The sequence below is a fragment of the Triticum aestivum genome, chromosome 5B, assembly GCF_018294505.1.
Source record: "Triticum aestivum cultivar Chinese Spring chromosome 5B, IWGSC CS RefSeq v2.1, whole genome shotgun sequence".
NCBI lineage: Eukaryota > Viridiplantae > Streptophyta > Magnoliopsida > Poales > Poaceae > Triticum > Triticum aestivum.
In genome coordinates, this window is record NC_057807.1 from 46,299,451 (window position 1) to 46,318,370 (window position 18,920).

Here is an 18,920-nt window from a genome sequence, read left to right on the forward strand (position 1 = left end):
CAATCCTACAGTAAGCTGCTAGAGTATTAGCCCTCCGATGCGCTGTAACCGACGGCTCAAGAAACCAATGTGCTCCACAGCTTTGTTCATGGCTGGACCACTCTTTTGATCGACCAACCGACGAATTTTGCTATGAAAACAAGTACTACTAATAATGAAGTCCAAAATTGGTTTCCAGAAATTGTCTCCTGGTATTGGATTTTGGACAGCGATCGAAGTCTCTCAGGCTTATGACGAAAACCACCAGTAAATAGTGATTCCGTTAGTAGTGTCTGCAGAATATTCAGAAACACCAGACCTTGGCCAGATTAGATTAGCTGATTCTGTGTCGTTGGCTTAAGCAGGAATAAAAAACAGTAGAGCAGCAAGCACAAGGACGTACGGCAAGCACCGTCCAGGCAAAGGCGAAGAAATCTAAACGGAGATAATTGCAAAGCTAGAAAACAAGGGCGGGGGGAAATAAGCACGCCTGCCTTTTGGTCAGCCGGATCGGCCGGTGGCGTTGCTCACAAGCTATACTGTTCTCGTGTTGCACGAGGCTGCAGGAGGAGTACGTAGGGCCAGAGCTTCAAATTCGTGGCCTCCTGTCTCTCTCACACAGCACAGGCGCAGGCTCGGTCGTGCTGTGCTGTGCTGTGCTGTACGATGGCCATGGGATGGACGTCCTTTTATTTTGGAGGAGGTCGTCCGTCCTTCCGTCCTCCTCATTAAGTTCTTCCTCCTCCTCCTCCCTTCCACCAGAGCCGGGTTTATCTTTATCGGCTAGCTGCCACCCGCGCCTGTGCGCCATGGACTCTACTCTCTTCATCATCGGCGTCATAGGTATGCTCTCTCTCTCTCTCTCTATCTCTCTCTCTCCCATCTTTGTTGCTTGACCGTACAGCTTGGATCTTTGCGTGTTGCAGGGAACATCATCTCGGTTCTGGTCTTCATTTCTCCCATGTAAGAAGGGAATCAGACCAGTTCACGCATGCATTTATACGCACAGAAGCATTTCTTTTGTTTCCCTTGTTGCTTACACGGCTGATTGCCGGCGCAGCCCGACATTCTGGAGGATCGTGAGGAGCGGGTCGACTGAGGACTTCGAGGCGGCGCCGTACGTGCTCACGCTGCTCAACACGCTGCTATGGCTCTACTACGGCCTCACCAAGCCCGACGGCCTGCTCGTCGCCACCGTCAACGGCTTCGGCGCCGTCATGGAGACCATCTACCTCGTGCTCTTCCTCGTCTACGCCGCCGACAAAGGCAAAAGGGTACGTACGTGAGGCCACACGGTCTACAAATGTAACCCATCTGTTTCTTTTTAGGCAGCAATTTACTCCTGAATTTGCTCTTTCTATCCGAATTAATTGACGCAACCTGTATACAATGTCCATTTTACATTGTATAGACTATAGAGGCGGCATCAATTAATCCAGATCGGAGAGAGTACTATTTCTTTGAACACATGAATTTGTATTACTACGAGTACAATCAGGATTATATCCCCGAAACTGTCTGGTTAATTGAATGTTTCTCGTTAAGGGAGCTATAGGAATCGCTTCCCCCGTAAATGGGAGTAGCTTGTCTTGACCGAGTTAGTTGCTTCTTCATTAAGGGCTTGTTCGGTTGAGGTGGATTTGAAGGGGATTGAGGGGGAATTAATCCCCTGCAAGCCAAAGTCCCTGCAAATCCCCTTCAATCCACTTGGGGTTGGGATTAACCGAATAAAGCCTAAGAAAACAATTAATAAGGGTGCTCATGTAATTTCATACTCTAAACTATTTAATTAGTGGCTACCTTTAGTCGCGACATATCTTCCATATGAATTGTGTCTGTTGAGTCGCATTCTTTCCCTTTCGTCCGACTTGTTTCAGTTGTGTTAATGTTGTTACTTTTTATACCTTTTCTCAAGTTACTCTAACAGTAGTTTCACTACTGTATTTCTTTTTGGCAATTTTATGATATAGTTTGTCTGTGGGAATGTCATTAATTTTACAGGTTAAAACCGCAAAGTTGGTGGCAGCTTTGGACGTTGGGTTTTTCGGGGTCGTTTTCGCGGCCACAACATTTGCCATTGATGGGCTGGACATGAAAATCATGGTTATTGGCTTGATATGTGCATGCCTTAGCGTGTTCATGTATGGGTCCCCACTCGCTGCCGTGGTAAGGTCATTCAACAAACAAATAAATTGGTCACCATATATACTTTACTTAGCTATTTAGGTTTCTATATGTATTGGGTTGCAAGGATATTTTTTTAGAAATATTTTCTGTTTTTTATTGTTCCTGTCACTGACGTAGAGAGGCCTTGAGATATGGGGTGTGTAATTGTGCTACGTGGACAGTTTATTTTCTACAGGACATATGTAATTGAAAAATAATTGTTTAAGTAGTTAAATCCTAGTAGTGCATTGTCAAAAAAGTCTTACATTATGAGACGGAGGAAGTAGCAAATAACTCGCTTTGCAACAATGCTAAGAGCAAAACTACTCAATTTTAAGGAGTACTAGCTGTAATTTTCCCGCAAAACAATAATCCGTAGATATAACCAACACCCATAAACATCTTCTTTCAAGTTGTATAGTACTCCAAAAGTATGGATGTGTGCATCAAAAGATGCAGAGGCTGGGGCTAAACCCTCCTTTTTTGAAAAAAATACAACAGTTATACCAATATAAACATCTTTCGGACACGAGTCAAATGGTATGTTTGTTTTTGCTACATAAAACTTATATTGTGTAAGTAAATTGTGTGGTCAAATTTAGGCTCACATTTTGTAATTCTCACATACGGAGTTGGAAAATAAAATGTACTAACAATCCTCCACAAAACTATAATATAGTACGGAATATACAACAAGTAATATTTATAAAAGATTGGTCCTTATTTTTATGCAACCGGATCTTAATTCGATGCGGGAAAGTACTGCAAGATCATCTCTAATCATATACTACATGCATACATACACACACACACACACATCGTGAGATAGCCATTTTGTTGGGATACGCAAGATTTTGGTTAAACTATACAGTTTCCACTAGCTAACACTTTCTTGTACGGCATGTCTACACACCTTGCGTCGAGACAATAGATGTACATATGCCTAGGTCAACATATAATCTGCATTTAACAAATATAGTCATATAGATGTAGAATGTAATCCATGGATGTCATGTTGAATCTTATATTTTATTTTCTTGGCTGGGAGATCTCATGTGGGTTGTTTGATTGGACGCTGAAGTCTGAGCTACTATTTCCAGAGGAAACAGCCAACCAAAATTAGTAGCTGGCTGACAGATATCTTTGCGCTGCATGGACCTAAGCTAGCGAATAATTATTAGTAGTTGGCGAATTGCAGTACAGATTTTCTTTCCTAAAGCTCACCGCTACGTGCATATCATCACTATCATCCGGACAACGATGAATATTAGCATGCCCACTCTCGTGCAAGTGGGCCAGTAGCTTGATTGAAAAGGCCCGCCAGCTGCACGGGCTGTTTTCGCGGGCTTGGTTGTCACTTCCACGTCGCTCTGTCTGTCTGCCCCGCTAATAATTCTCTCTCAACCGTGGTACTGCTCCTGAAAAACGTGTGTAAATTTGTGGCGGAGCAGCGAAGGGTGATCACCTCAAGGAGCGTGGAGTACATGCCCTTCTTCCTCTCCTTCTTCCTCTTCCTCAACGGAGGCGTCTGGGCCACGTATGCCGTACTCGACAAAGATGTCTTCCTCGGGGTAAGATAAGAAGCACTTACATGTCTTATAGGAGTACTTATAATCAGGTTGCTGAAAACGGCAGAATGTTAACCATCTTCATGCATGCAGGTCCCTAATGGAACAGGCTGCTTCTTGGGCGGCATCCAGCTGGTTATCTATGCGGTGTACATGAACAGCAAGGTCGCCTCTCACTCTTATGGCAGCGACGAAGCGGCTTCCCTTTTGTCCTCCGAGGCCAGCAAACATGGCCAGCACGATGCATCCACTCGTGTTTAGTGATTGTGTAAAATTATGTAATTTTCGCTGACTAAAGTCCAACTCTTATCACATACTTTGATACTTTTTAAAGCTAGTTAGAACATCTTCAACTGGATATGGCTCGAATAGGAGAGAATGAAAAATTTCACCCAACTGGGCCCCCTCCCACCCACTTTGTCCCTATATGTCCTCTTCAACCGGATCTCTCCTCATCGTTGTTTGTAAACCCTCAAACTTAGACCGTACGTGAGGAGCATATGAGGGTGTCCGGGCATGTCCAAGCAGTCCACCGTGTCAGATCCGGCCCACCCGGACCACTTTCTCTTTATTCTTTCTTTTATCCCTCTCCCCCTCACTAGTAGAAAAATACCTAATAGTCCCGGTTCATAAGGGCCTTTAGTCCTGGTTCATGAACCGGGACTAATGGGCCGTTACTAATACCTCCACCCATTAGTCCCGGTTCAATCCAGAACCCGGACCAATGTGCCTTCACGTGGCCCTGTGCGCCGAGCCCAGTGAGGGGGCCTTTGGTCCCGGTTGGTGGCTCCAACCGGGACCAAAAGGCATCCACGCGTCAGCATTCCAGTGGTTGGGGTTTTTTTTTGAAAGGAGGGGAGGTTGGGGGTTTTGGGGGGTTAATTTAGGTGTTTCATATATTGTGTTAGCTAGCTAATTAATAGAGAGAAGTGTCCTCTCTTATGTCCGTGCTTGGTCGACGCTACGTACTATATATACATAAGTGATCAAGAGAACCATTCAGTACAGAAGTTCGTCATGCATACCGAGAGAAGTGATCGATCGACCTCTCCTTCTCCGAGAGATTGGTCGAACAACAAGTTTTCGTATCATGTATCCGACGCTACTGGCTACATACATGTACAATATGTATAAGATCTCTTAATTACAAACCCCTAGCATTTGAAATCAATTTCCACATGGTATTCTCCGGCTTTACTGATGACGTGGTGAAGAAAGAATCCCGCCAATTCCTTTTGAATTGCTTTCATGCGATCTGGTTCTAGGAGTTCATCCCGCATCTGTCACGTCTAATTTGAAGAAGGGGGTTAATTAATACATATATATGAATGAAACTCAACAGAAATGATGGTGTAATAAAATGAAATTGTGAATGTTATTGCTTACGTACTTCATATTGTTTTCTAGAGTAGCCCCGCCTGTTTTTCAAAGTCGCGGTGTGGATGAACTCGCACACGTAGTATCCACAGAAATCATTCCCTTCCTCCTGCCACAAGCACTTTACGAGAAATAGAGGTCAATCAAACTGATAATGAAGCATTATAAATGGCATTGATGAAAGTATAGCTATAGAATCAACGGGAGATGCGCGCAACTAGCTAGCCAGTAGTACTTACTTTCGGGTATTTATATGTCAGCTCCTTCGGCAGTCCCGGAGCTTCTGTGGTAAACTGTTTCCAAACCCTGCAAGACAAAGAAAATAATTATTATTACTTGAGATATCAGGAAATGAACAAAAAGTTGCCGATATGGTGCGATAATGATCGATTGAACTTACTTGCTGAGCATTTCAGTGATGTCCGCATAGGTTTTGGGATCTTTTCATCTCGAGTCTAAGACGGTTACTAGTCCACGCTCAAGCTTAATCTCCAGAAGAATATAGTGGTACCTGCGCACGCATGCATAACTCATCAATTACATTACTATAAGCTCGCTTGAGTAATAAGGGAAACCGAATATGCACACAACAGTAACACTCACGGGCCGTTGTAAGGAAAGAGTATGGTATCTTTGTTTTGATTTTTGATCAACGATTGTAGCAAGTTGTCCTCGGCCTCTTTGATGTTGTTTTCAACCAGAAATACATTTATGATATTTGTGTTAATGAACCCAATATCATAAATTTCTTGTTTTTTGCACTCGACGATCTTCAATCTGCATAATATATTGAGGATAATTAATTATAAATACATGCAATGAAAGAGCCGAGCTATATATAGAGACTTAATGACAGAAATAGTACTTACAGGCAGTAGCAAAAGACCATTAATTTATCGAGGGCCTTTTGATTGAAGAACTCGAAGAACTCCTCAAATGGAACAGTCAACAGATCATTTGCAACGAGATCGTGCTCCTCCTTAATATGCAGATACAAAGCATTCTTACCCTCAGACTCTCTGCAGGTTTCCATGTACCAATTATAGAATCTTCGCATCATTGTTGTCAGAGATTTTTCATCTTTGACGAGAGGCTTCCCGTACTCGTATTTGTGTCCGTCCACCTCCAAGAAATCAGGAAGTGCATCGTCAGGCAGGTAATCGTCAAGATTGCCATAACCGGCCACCGTCCCCGGAGCATTAGACACATTGAGCGGGGGGCACGATTGCTGTGCTTGTTCGCCGAGCTGGGCAATTTTTTCCCCTTTGCTCATTATTTTGACCTTTTAGCACTGGCAGTAGTTCCCGAGCGCTGGGCTTGGAGATATGTCTGTTCAGTAATGCGCTCATAGTTGGTTCTCGATGGAGACTTTGGTGGTTTCCTCAGGGCATCGATAGTGCGCTTTGCTTTCACCGGATCTACCTTCTCCTCCGGAGGTGGATGTCTCTTTGCTTTCACCCCTTCAAAGAACTCCTTCACGTGGGTCCGCACAATCGTATCGTTTTCCTCCTCGGACCTCTCGTACGATAACTTCTCTAGAGGCTTGAGAGATGATGGACCGTATTTGTATTGCCTCCCGCCTCTGGTTGTGCTGCTAGACGCCGGAGCAGACGGAGCGGCTGCGGCGTTTGTCTTCTTTCGTGCTTGCTTACGAGGCGGAGGAGAAGGAGTACGACGCGCCGGAGCAGCCGGGGCGGCAGCGGGTCTCTTCCGCCCTTGCTGGCGAGGCGGAGAAGGAGGATGCTGCTGGCTGCTCGAGAGCGCCGGCGCAGGCGGAGAAGGAGGCGGAGTGCCGCCATGCGCCGGAGAAGAAGGCGGAGTGCCGCCACGCGTGCCCTGATCGTCACTCGCCGGAGGAGGAGGCGGTGGAGGAGGCGGAGTGCCCTGACTCGCCAGAGCAGGAGGAGGAGGCGGAGGCGTCCAGTTCAGAAGGTTGATGAGCTCCTTCTTCCATAGGCATGCAGTCTTCAGAGCAGAACCCAGCCTAGTCTCCCTTCACCGGTAGGGTGGTCAAGCACGAGGTCCTCAAATCCCTCTGTTATTTCATTCACCATCACCTTAGCATATCCTTTTGGAATCGGCTAGTAGTGATAAGTTGTGCCGGGTTCACTAGGATAAACTTGGCCAACAGCCGCCTTGACCTTCAAAGTCATCCATCGCGCCATCATGTGGCAATTTTGAGACTCCGTGGTACCATCCACGGGATAGATGGCAGGAGCCATCAAGACATGCTCCGGCTGAAGCAGCTCGGTGGAAGCCACGCTGCTTCTCCGCTGAGATGGTGGGGTAGCTTCGGGGGAAGCTTCGGCAGGTCGTTTACTGCGATATGCTGCTTCTCGTTCCTCTTCTCGATCCTCTAGCCCCATTACCCTTTCGTGCAGTGCCTGCAGTTGGTCCTACTCCAGTTTCTTCCTCCTCTCGTGGGTTTTGTAACCCCCTGCGTCTGGAAAACCAACCTTCCACGGAATGGAGCCTGGCGTGCCTCGTGTTCGTCCAGGGTGCTCAGGATTCCCAAGGGCCATTGTGAGCTCGTCCTTCTCCCTGTTTGGAAGGAACGTCCCTCGCTGCGCTGCATCGATATAGTGTCGAAGGTTCTTGACTGGTATTTCCAGTTGCTTGTCCGTCCATTGGCAAAACCCTGTTACAGGGTCCAAGGTTCCGCCAGACCCGAAGAACCAAGTCCGCCAACGGTCTGGCCATCTCATTGTCTCTGGTTCGATCCCTTTTTCAAGCAGATCATTCTCAGCCTTGGACCACTTAGGCCGGGCTTGCAGGTAGACACCTGACCCCGTGCAATGGTGAAGCGTCTTCTTCGCAGCATTTTTCTTGTTTGTCTCTGACATCTTCTTACTCTTTTCCGATGTCTTGTGGGGCACAAATGCGGGCTAGTGATCTTTGATCTTCTCATATTTGCCGATGAATTCTGGTGTCTTTTTATCTTTGACAAACTGGTTCAGCTCTTTCCTCCACCTCCTCATTAGGGTTGCCATCTTCTTAAGAGCACAAGACTTGATTAATTCCTCTTTAACTGGCTTCTCCGGATCCTCCTCTGGCGGTAGGGTGAAATTTGCCTTCAGCTGAGTCCAAAGATCTTCTTTCTGCATATCATTGACATAAGACACCTCAGCGTCTTCCTCCTTAGGCTTATACCATTGATGGATGCTGATCGGGATCTTGTCCCTAACAAGAACCCCGCACTGAGAAGAAAATGCCTTCCTTGTCCGGATGGGTTCAATCGGTTCGCCGTCAGGCGCGATTTCTATGATCTTAAACTTTTCATCCGAGCTCAACTTTTTCTTCGGGCCTCGTCTCCTTACCAAAGTTGTGCTCGATCCGGAGGGCTAGAAATTATAAGGAAGAAAGACGAGAGTAACTAAAATGTGTACATATACCAAAACAATGGAAGCATCAATTAACTAGTCAGCACGGGCTTAACTAATATATATATACCTCGCCGGGATCGGTTCGGTCACCGGAGCAGTCAGCACGGTCTCCTTCTTGTTCTTCCATTGTGTCATCGGAGCCATCATGAACATAGTCATGTTCTTGTATCGGCATTAATGGGCCGAAGCCATCATGAACATAGCCCTCTTCTTCACCCCGTTCTTCCAGCTGACCAACGGAGTTGAGGAGAAATGACGCAACTTCATCCCTTCCATTTGCGATTATGTCCCTCAATATCGCTTCTGTTTCTTCGTCTCTGCAGTGCTCCATAGTTTCTGCAAATATTTACAACATGTTTATATATGGTACAGATGGCAAACGTAGAACTAGCCAGCTAATCACAATAAGGAATCATGTTAGTGGCCTCGACGCTGCTTCTCTAGGGTTCGGGGTCGCCTCGACACAACAACGCTTCGAGAGAGTTAATTTGTCGGGTAGGGGCGCGGCGGGAGGGGGTAGGAGACCAACATCATTTTCTCTCTAGGGTTTGGGTGTCCTCGAGAGTTTTGGTCGAGCGAGAGGGCCGAGGGGGGGGGTATTTATATCGACCGCCCCTCATGTCGAAGTTATCTCGAGGGGGTTATATCGACAACGATGCGACAACGACGAGAAAGGAAAATAATTAAGGAAAAGGAAGAAAATAGGAAGAAGGAAGAAGGAAGAAGAAGAAAAAAGAAGAGGAGAAGAAGAAAGGAATAGAGGAGAAGAAGAAAAAATAGAAAAAATTTCTATTTTTTCTTCTTCTCCTCTATTCCTTTCTTCTTCTCCTCTTCTTTTTCTTCTTTTTTCCTCTTCTTATTTATTTCTCCTCTTCTTCCTCTCCTCTTCTTCATCTTCTTATTTTCCTTTTTTCTCTCATTCTTTTTCTTGTTCTTTCTTCCTTCTTCCTCTTTTCTTCCTTCGACCCTCTCGATCCCTCGACCCTAGAAACCTCGAACCCTCGACCCTGAAACCCTCGACCCTTGACCCCTTAACGACCCTCGACCCTCTACCCTAGTTCCCGACCCTCGACCCCTCGGCGATCCTCGACACCCTCGTTCCCGATAAAAATTAAGAAGAAGAAGAAAAAAAGAGGAGAAAAGAAGGAGAATAAGCTCCTCTATTCCTTCTTCTTCTCCTCTTTTTTTCTTCTTCTTTCTCTTCTTCCTCTCCTCGTCTTCTCCTTCTTCTTCTCCTTCTTTCTCTACTTATTTTCCTTTTCCTTATTTTTCTTTTCTCTCTCCACTAACATAAAATGCACTATCCTAAAATGCAACAAACATAAAATGCACTAAATTGATCAACTAACCTAAAATCAGTGATAAAATGCACTAACCTAAAATCGATATCTACTAATTAACAACTTAAAAAAATAATACATATATGAAAAATGCATATATGAAAAAAAACATCATCATATCATCAACAGAAAAAATAGTATTTTTTCTAAAAATCTATCTTTTGCATATATACATCAACATATATATACACTAACCTAAAATGCACAAAAATGCTATCGGAGAGGGGGTATATCGACCCCCCTCATGTATCCACATACATACATCTATACATACATATATACTTACATATATGTATAAATTTTTGCAGATATAAACTTTTGCATATATAAAGTTTTTCTAAAATCTAACTTTTGCATATATGAACATATATACACAGAGAACATATACATATATATACACAGAGAAAGGGCGCCGGCGGCCGGACCGAAGGCGGCGGCGTGTGGTCGGGGCGACGGCGACGGGGTCGGGGAACAGGTGGCGCGCGCGGCGACGGCGACGGGGTCGGGGCAGGGGCGGCGCGCGCGGCGACGGGGTCGGGGCAGGGGCGGCGCGCGCGGCGACGGCGACGGGGTCGGGGCCGGCAGGGGTGGCGGGCGCGGCGACGGTGTCGGGGCAGTGGCTCGGCGGCGGCGACGGCGAGATGGACCAGCCTGACGGCGTCGGGGCAGGGCTCGGCGGCGACGGCGGCGAGGAGCAGAGGCGTCGGGGCGAGAAGAAACAGATGGATTTTGGCGAAAACTGCCAAGTGCTGTATATATACGAAGGGCATTGGTCCCGGTTGGTGGCACCAACCGGGACTAATGCACCCTTTAGTCCCGGTTGGTGGCACCAACCGGGACTAATGCCCACCCTTTAGTCCCGGTTGGTGCCACCAACCTGGACCAAAGGCATCTGTGCTGCCCGCCTCGGGGCCAAAGTTTAGTCCCACCTCGCTAGTCGAGAGGGGCGCGCAGTGGTTTATAAGCCCCACTGCCGCACCCCTCTCGAGCTCCTCTCCACCGCAGGCTTTCGGGCCTACTTGCTATTGCTTTGCCTGATGGGCCTTCTGGGCCTACTGCGGGCCTGAATTCTAGTCCATAGTAGGGTTTCTAGTCGTATTCAGGTCGTGGGGGCCCAATAGAAGGCATTTTTTTTGTTTTTTTGTTTTCTTTACTTATTGTTGCTATATTTATTTATTTTCCAGTTTTTTCCTTTTGTTTTCTGCATTATTTAATTTCTTTTGTTTTTTTCTTTATTTTTTAATTGTTTTTGCTTTTAGTTTTAGGAAAATTATAAACTTTCTGTTAGTGCCATTAGTTTTCAAATTTGAAAACACTTTTTTTATTTTTTTGTTTTCTTTCTTGCTTTATTTATTTTATTTTGTTTCTACTTACAACAAAATACTTATTGTTGTTTTTTTTCTTTTGTTTTCGGCATTATTTATTTTCTTTTGTTTTTTGCTTTATTTTTAATTGTTTTTGCTTTTAGTTTTAGGAAAATTATAGTGCCATTAGTTTTCAAATTTGAAAACACTTTTTTTGTTTTTTTGTTTTCTTTCTTGCTTTATTTATTTTATTTTGTTTCTACTTACAACAAAATACTTATTGTTGTTTTTTTCTTTTGTTTTCTGCATTATTTATTTTCTTTTGTTTTTTGCTTTATTTTTAAATTGTTTTTGCTTTTAGTTTTAGGAAAATTATAAACTTTCTGTTAGTGCCATTAGTTTTCAAATTTGAAAACACTTTTTTTGTTTTTTTGTTTTCTTTCTTGCTTTATTTATTTTATTTTGTTTCTACTTACAACAAAATACTTATTGTTGCTATTTTTAGTTATTACGAGGGCCGAACCATAAGACATTAAAGCATTTCAAATGAACTCTGAAAAAGTTGAAAGTTGGCATGGTATCATAAATTAACCCACACAGCATGTGCATGTACAAAACGGACAATGGTATCATACTCGTCAGTTACAAAGTTGGCATGGTATCATCATAATAGTTGCGAGAGAAAGTCTTCACTTTTTCTTCGCTTGTGTCATTTGCTTATTGCGCCGTAACCATGGATAATCTTCATCGTTTATCAGGATGCTGAGGTTAGCCTTGACTTTGAAGGGAGGAATTTCATGAAACTTTTCATAATCTTCAGACATGTCTGTCTTGTCCTCCACTCCCACGATGTCCCTTTTTCCTGAAAGAACTATGTGGCGCTTTGGCTCATCGTATGATGTATTCGCTTCCTTATCTTTTCTCTTTCTCGGTCTGGTAGACATGTCCTTCACATAGATAACCTGTGCCACATCATTGGCTAGGACGAACGGTTCGTTAGTGTACCCAAGATTTTTCATATCCACTGTTGCCATTCCGTACTGTGGGTCTACCTGTACCTCGCCTCCTGACAGATTGACCCATTTGCACTTAAACAAAAGGACCTTAAAATCTACTCCATAGTCAAGTTCCCATATGTCCACTATGTAACCATAATATGTGTCCTTTCCCCTCTCGGTTGTTGCATCAAAGCGGACACCGCTGTTTTGGTTGGTGCTCTTTTGATCTTGGTCAATCGTGTAAAATGTATTCCCATTTATCTCGTATCCTTTCCAAATCAATACAGTCAAAGATGGTCCCATGGACAACAAGTACAGCTCATCACAAACAGTGTTGTCACCTCTGATACATGCTTCCAACCAACTGCTGAAAGTCCTGATGTGTTCACATGTAATCCAGTCGTCGCACTACTCCGGGTGTTTGGAGCGCAGACTGTTTTTGTGTTCATCGACATACGGGGTCACCAAGGTAGAGTTATGTAGAACTGTGTAGTGTGCTTGAGACCAAGAATATCCGTCCCTGCATATTATTGAGTCCCTTCCAAGCGTGCCTTTTCCAGTCAGTCTCCCCTCATACCGCGATTTAGGGAGACCTATCTTCTTAAGGCCAGGAATGAAGTTAACACAAAACCCGATGACATCCTCTGTTTGATGGCCTATGGAGATGCTTCCTTCTGGCCTAGCGCGGTTACGGACATATTTCTTTAGGACTCCCATGAACCTCTCAAAGGGGTACATATTGTGTAGAAATACGAGACCCAGAATGACAATCTCGTCAACTAGATGAACTAGGACGTGCGTCATGATATTGAAGAAGGATGGTGGGAACACCAGTTCGAAACTGACAAGACATTGCACCACATCACTCTTTAGCCTTGGTATGATTTCTGGATCGATCACCTTCTGAGAGATTGCATTGAGGAATGCACATAGCTTCACAATGGCTAATCGGACGTTTTCCGGTAGAAGCCCCGTCAATGCAACCGGAAGCAGTTGCGTCATAATCACGTGGCAGTCATGAGACTTTAGGTCCTGAAACTTTTTCTCTGCCATATTTATTATTCCTTTTATATTAGACGAGAAGCCAGTCGGGACCTTCATACTAAGCAGGCATTCAAAGAAGATTTCCTTCTCTTCTTTGGTAAGAGCATAGCTGGCAGGACCTTCATACTGCTTTGGAGGCATGCCATCTTTTTCGTGCAAACATTGTAGGTCCTCCCGTGCCTCAGCTGTATCTTTTGTCTTCCCATACACGCCCAAGAAGCCTAGCAGATTCACGCAAAGGTTCTTCGTCACGTGCATCACGTCGATCGAAGAGAGGACCTCTAGGTCTTTCCAGTAGGGTAGGTCCCAAAATATAGATTTCTTCTTCCACATGGATGCGTGTCCCCCAGCGTCACTCGGAACAGCTAGTGCGTCGGGACCCTTTCCAAAGATTACGTGTAAATCATTGACCATAGCAAGTACGTGATCACCGGTACGCATGGCGGGCTTCTTCCGGTGATCTGCCTCGCCTTTGAAATGCTTGCCTTTCTTTCGACATTGGTGGTTGGTCGGAAGAAATCGACGATGGCCCAGGTACATATTCTTCCTGCAGCTTGCCAGGTATATACTATCGGTGTCAAGTAAACCATGCGTGCATGCGTGGTATCCCTTGTTTGTCTGTCCTGAAAGGTTACTGAGAGCGGGCCAATCGTTGATGGTCACGAACAGCAACGCCTTTAGGTTAAATTCCTCCTGTTTGTGCTCATCCCACGTACATACACCGTTTCCATTCCACAGCTGTAAAAGTTCTTCAACTAATGGCCTTAGGTACACATTAATGTCGTTGCCGAGTTGCTTTGCCTTGGATGAGAACTGTCATCATAATGAACTTCTGCTTCATGCACATCCAAGGAGGAAGGTTATACATACATAGAGTCACGGGCCAGGTGCTGTGATTGCTGCTCTGCTCCCCGAAAGGATTAATGCCATCCGTGCTTAAAGCAAACCATACGTTCCTTGGCTCACTTGCAAACTCATCCCAGTACTTTCTCTCGATTTTTCTCCACTGCGGCCCGTCAGCGGGTGCTCTCAACTTCCCGTCTTTCTTACGGTCCTCACTGTGCCATCGCATCAACTTGGCATACTCTCTGTTTCTGAACAGACGTTTCAACCGTGGTATTATAGGAGCATACCACATCACCTTCGCAGGAACCCTCTTCCTGGGGGGCTCGCCGTCAATATCACCAGGGTCATCTCGTCTAATCTTATACCGTAATGCACCGCATACCGGGCATGCGTTCAGATCCTTGTACGCACCGCGGAAGAGGATGCAGTCATTAGGGCATGCATGTATCTTATGCACCTCCAATCCTAGAGGGCATCCGACCTTCTTTGTTGCGTATGTACTGTCGGGCAATTCGTTATCCTTTGGAAGCTTCTTCTTCAATATTTTCAGTAGCTTCTCAAATCCTTTGTCAGGCACAGCATTCTCTGCCTTCCACTGCAGCAATTCCAGTACGGTACCGAGCTTTGTGTTGCCATCTTTGCAATTGGGGTACAACCCTTTTTTTTTGGTTCTCTAACATGCGATCGAACTTCAGCTTCTCCTTTTGACTTTCGCATTGCGTCCTTGCATCGACAATGACCCGACGGAGATCATCATCATCGAGCACATCATCTGGTTCCTCTTGATCTTCAGCAGCTTCGCCCGTTGCAGCATCATCGTGCACATCGTCTGGTTCCTCTTGATCTTCAGTAGCATCACCGTATTCAGGGGGCACATAGTTGTCATCGTACTCTTCTTCTTCACCGTCTTCCATCATAACCGCTATTTCTCCGTGCCTCGTCCAAACATTATAGTGTGGCATGAAACCCTTGTAAAGCAGGTGGGTGTGGAGGATTTTCCGGTCAGAGTAAGACTTCGTATTCCCACATATAGGGCATGGACAACACATAAAACCATTCTGCTTGTTTGCCTCAGCCACTTCGAGAAAATCATGCACGCCCTTAATGTACTCGGGGGTGTGTCTTGAACCGTACATCCATTGTCGGTTCATCTGCGTGCATTATATATAATTAAGTGTGTCAAAAATCATTACAGAACATCATGAATAGATAATTAAGTGACCAAATTAATAGAAGTTCATCATCACATTAAAACCAAAGTACATACATAGTTCTCATCTAACAACATAAAGCTCTGCAGAGCATCTAAATTAATTAAACCATACACTGAAACTATGTAAAACATTTCAATGCGAAAACAAATGCGATCATAATCGCAACCAATGTAACAACTGATCCAACGGCATAATGATACCAAGCCTCGGTATGAATGGCATATTTTCTAATCTTTCTAATCTTCAAGCGCATTGCATCCATCTTGATCTTGTGATCATCGACGACATCCGCAACATGCAACTCCAATATCATCTTCTCCTCCTCAATTTTTCTAATTTTTTCCTTCAACAAATTGTTTTCTTCTTCAACTAAATTTAACCTCTCGACAATAGGGTCGGTTGGAATTTCCGGTTCAACAACCTCCTAGATAAATAAAATCTATGTCACGTTGGTCGGCATAATTGTCATAAACAATAAATGAACCAATAGTTATGAAAAGATAATATATACCACATCTGAATCATAGACAGGACGAGGGCCGACGGGGGCGGATACCAAAACCATCGCACTATATAAGATGCAATAATAAAAGTAAGAAAATTATACAAGTATCTATATAAACATACAAGTAAGAGTTTTTTTTCCTTTCAGAAAGAAGATAAGAACAAGAGGCTCACCATGGTGGTGCCGGTGACGAGATCGGCGCGGGCGATTGACGGCGGTGAAGACGGGGACGGGACGTGACAGACCGCTAAACCTAGACAAATATTGAGAAAAATGGAGCTTGGAGGTGGAGCTTGGAGAGGAGAAAGCTTAAGTAGTGTGGCTCGGGCATTCCATCGAACACCTCGTGTGCATAGGAGGTGAGCTAGAGCACCACAAAGCTCTCTCCTCGCCGGCCACGAAAAACAGAGCAGTGAGAGTGCTCTGCTCGCGGGGTATATATAGGCAATTAATTGGTCCCGGTTCGTGGCTTGAACCGGGACTAAAGGGAAGCCTTTGGTCCCGGTTCAGGCCACCAACCGGGACAAATGGTGGTGGGCCAGGAACAAGGCACATTGGCCTGGTTCGTCCCACCAACCGGGACCAAAAGGTCTAGACGAACCGGGACCAATGGCCCATGTGGCCTGGCCGGCCCCCAGGGCTAACGAACCGGGTCCAATGCCCCCATTGGTCCCGGTTCTGGATTGAACCGGGACTAATGGGCTGACCCGGCCTGGACCAATGCCCCCTTTTCTACTAGTGCCTCTCTCCGCCCCTCTCTTCATCCTCATCAATCATATGCATGTGATTCTTATGGCCCTTGCTCCGGATCTTGCCTCCCCCCCCCCCCCCCGTTGCAAAAGCAGTTGTTTTGTAGTATTAATCATAGGACAAGTGGCTTGAGTTGCTGAAATGGGGGCTGATGTTGTATGATCAATGCAAGTAGAAGGTGTGGAATTAGTGGATCGGGACCACGACCAAGGGTCAAGGGCTGTTGTAATGGGTCCACAAGTTGAGCGGGTTGGCTGGAACCTGAGGAGGTTTGAAAGAGAGTAAAACAACAAAAAATCCCAATAGAACTTTGAAAGTTTGTCCTATCAGCACTAGTCAGCTTTCACTAATCCCGAGCTTGAACAAAAGTGAATGCCTGTGGGGAAACGAAGAAGCCCTAGTTGCTGCCCTAGCCAGAAAGAGTGCGAGAGTGAGCCATTCATACTTCAAAGAGTGTTTAGTTTTTTAAGTTAGCCCAACAAATTAAGAGGAAAAAGTTGGAAGCACCAAAATTAGAGAAGGCCCAAGACAAACAAGAATAGTCAGTCAACACCGATCAGGCAGGAGACAAACAATGAGCGCCCGATCGTGTAATGGTTTAGAAGAGTCACAACCCTGTTCCCCGCCGTTTTTTTTCCTTTTCCTTTATTTCCCTCGGAGCGCAAGGGGAAACATGATTGAGAATGAGTTAAAACACACCTACACCGAGGGAGCATCAAGCATAGGCAATAGTTTTTGTAGGGGTGAGGCGCAAGCAAGCGTTTTCAGGCTCCACTAGGTATCCTACTCACCAAAGACTAGAGCTTTGCCTTTGAAGCGCCAGTAGCATAGGACGACTGGGCCAGCCCCAGACATATAGGGAAAGGGTATGAGGTCACGGCTGCGTGCACGGACAAATGAGGGCTTGGAGTGGGCACGCTCGGACACTATCCAGATGCGCCAACTAACGTATAGGGTGGCAAATTAGCCCATTCCGTGAACTGTTTTGATCGGATTTCCCTATTTAATGAAAGTTTTGTCTGTTTTTTACTTTGTTTAGCGAAAGTTTCACTAGTTTTCCGCAAGTTTGAGAGTGGTCTGCTATGTGGGCCTCAGTCGTTTGATAAATATGACGTGCCACGTTGCGGTTTCTCCTTGTATATTCTTTTCGTGTGTGGATTGGTTTGCACCCTAAGCTAAACTCGTCCCACACCCCCACACGCAAATGTTTAGCAAAACCAATTGAACGATGTCGGGTGTATATGCACCTGATGGCTATTAAAAAAAACATGTCTAACTAAGCTATTCAGTCAGTTCTTGTGAGGAAAACCGCTAGACGAAACCATGGCATGGCATGTGACATGTACCTGGCGACAAGAACCATATGTTCGGTCACTCTCCAACTTTTATGAAGGATAAAATTGGCAATCCTTTCCTTGAATGAGGTAATCCGAATGAAAACTAATTAGCGTAAAAATTGTCAAAGTAAAGGGTAAAAGTTAGAACCACTTTTTTTTTGACAATATGACCATGTGTAAAAACTATATATGTACATCTTTACTGATGCAACAAAAAACATGCTGATTGGGCCATATTGATACGTCTCGCTCTTTGCGAGCAATACACATCGTTTGCCCGCACTCCGTCTCACACGGGCCTGCCCGTTATGCCATTTCCCCCTTCGGCCCTCGCTAGCTCCCAATGGCTAAATCGTCAAATATAGTGCATTTTGGTACTCAACGCCTACATCGCTCCCGGTCACTTCCATAGTCCCATATATCATTTCTTTTTTGTACCGGTTGGTAACCTTCTACAAGGTTCCATCGGTTTCTCTATCATGGTTTTTCTGGGATGGGTTTTGTTGTTTTTCCTTGTTATTTTATTTATAGTTTCCTTTATTCCTTTCTTGTCCTTTTCATTTTCTAATTCGCAAACCCTTTCCAATTTTGTCAACATTTTTTGTTCTTCACATTCAATTCCAAATTTATGTTGATTGCAAATTTGTAAAAAAAAAAATCAAATTCACAAAACATTTTTCAAATGTGTGAACTTTTTAAAATCCATTAATTTTTAAAAAATTGCGAAGTTTATAAATTTCATGAACTTTTTTTTGATTCATTAACTTTTTAAAAATTCTTGAGCTTTTCTCAAAAGTCACGATTTGTTTTCAAATTTGTGAACCTCTTTTAATTCTTTTGAATATAGGATATTTTAATCTATAAAAAAACAGATTTTTTAGGCTGTAGTTTTTCTTTTCAAACTACGCAACGTTTTTTGGGGGGGGGGGGGGGGGGGGGGGGACTATGCTACCGGGGGTGGGGGGTGAGCTTTTTTCAAATTTGTGTACTTACTAAAAATCTTGAACATTTGTTTTACGTTGTAGAACCTCTTTTAAAATTGGCACAAATATATTTTTGAAACAAGTGAATAGTTTTAAAATGTTACAAATATTAGTTTTGAATGATAT

General features: G+C 44.6%; 1 protein-coding gene across 1 annotated transcript; it reads left to right on the forward strand.

The window, feature by feature from the left end:
- Window positions 1–596: 596 nt before the first annotated feature.
- Window positions 597–4,050, forward strand: LOC123110313 (bidirectional sugar transporter SWEET16). The gene is made up of 6 exons (XM_044530801.1): window positions 597–822; window positions 906–942; window positions 1,040–1,253; window positions 1,981–2,145; window positions 3,597–3,716; window positions 3,807–4,050. Exons 1-6 carry the CDS (start codon window positions 657–659, stop codon window positions 3,972–3,974), a joined length of 870 nt encoding a protein of 289 aa, XP_044386736.1. The 5' UTR covers window positions 597–656; the 3' UTR covers window positions 3,975–4,050.
- Window positions 4,051–18,920: the final 14,870 nt, after the last annotated feature.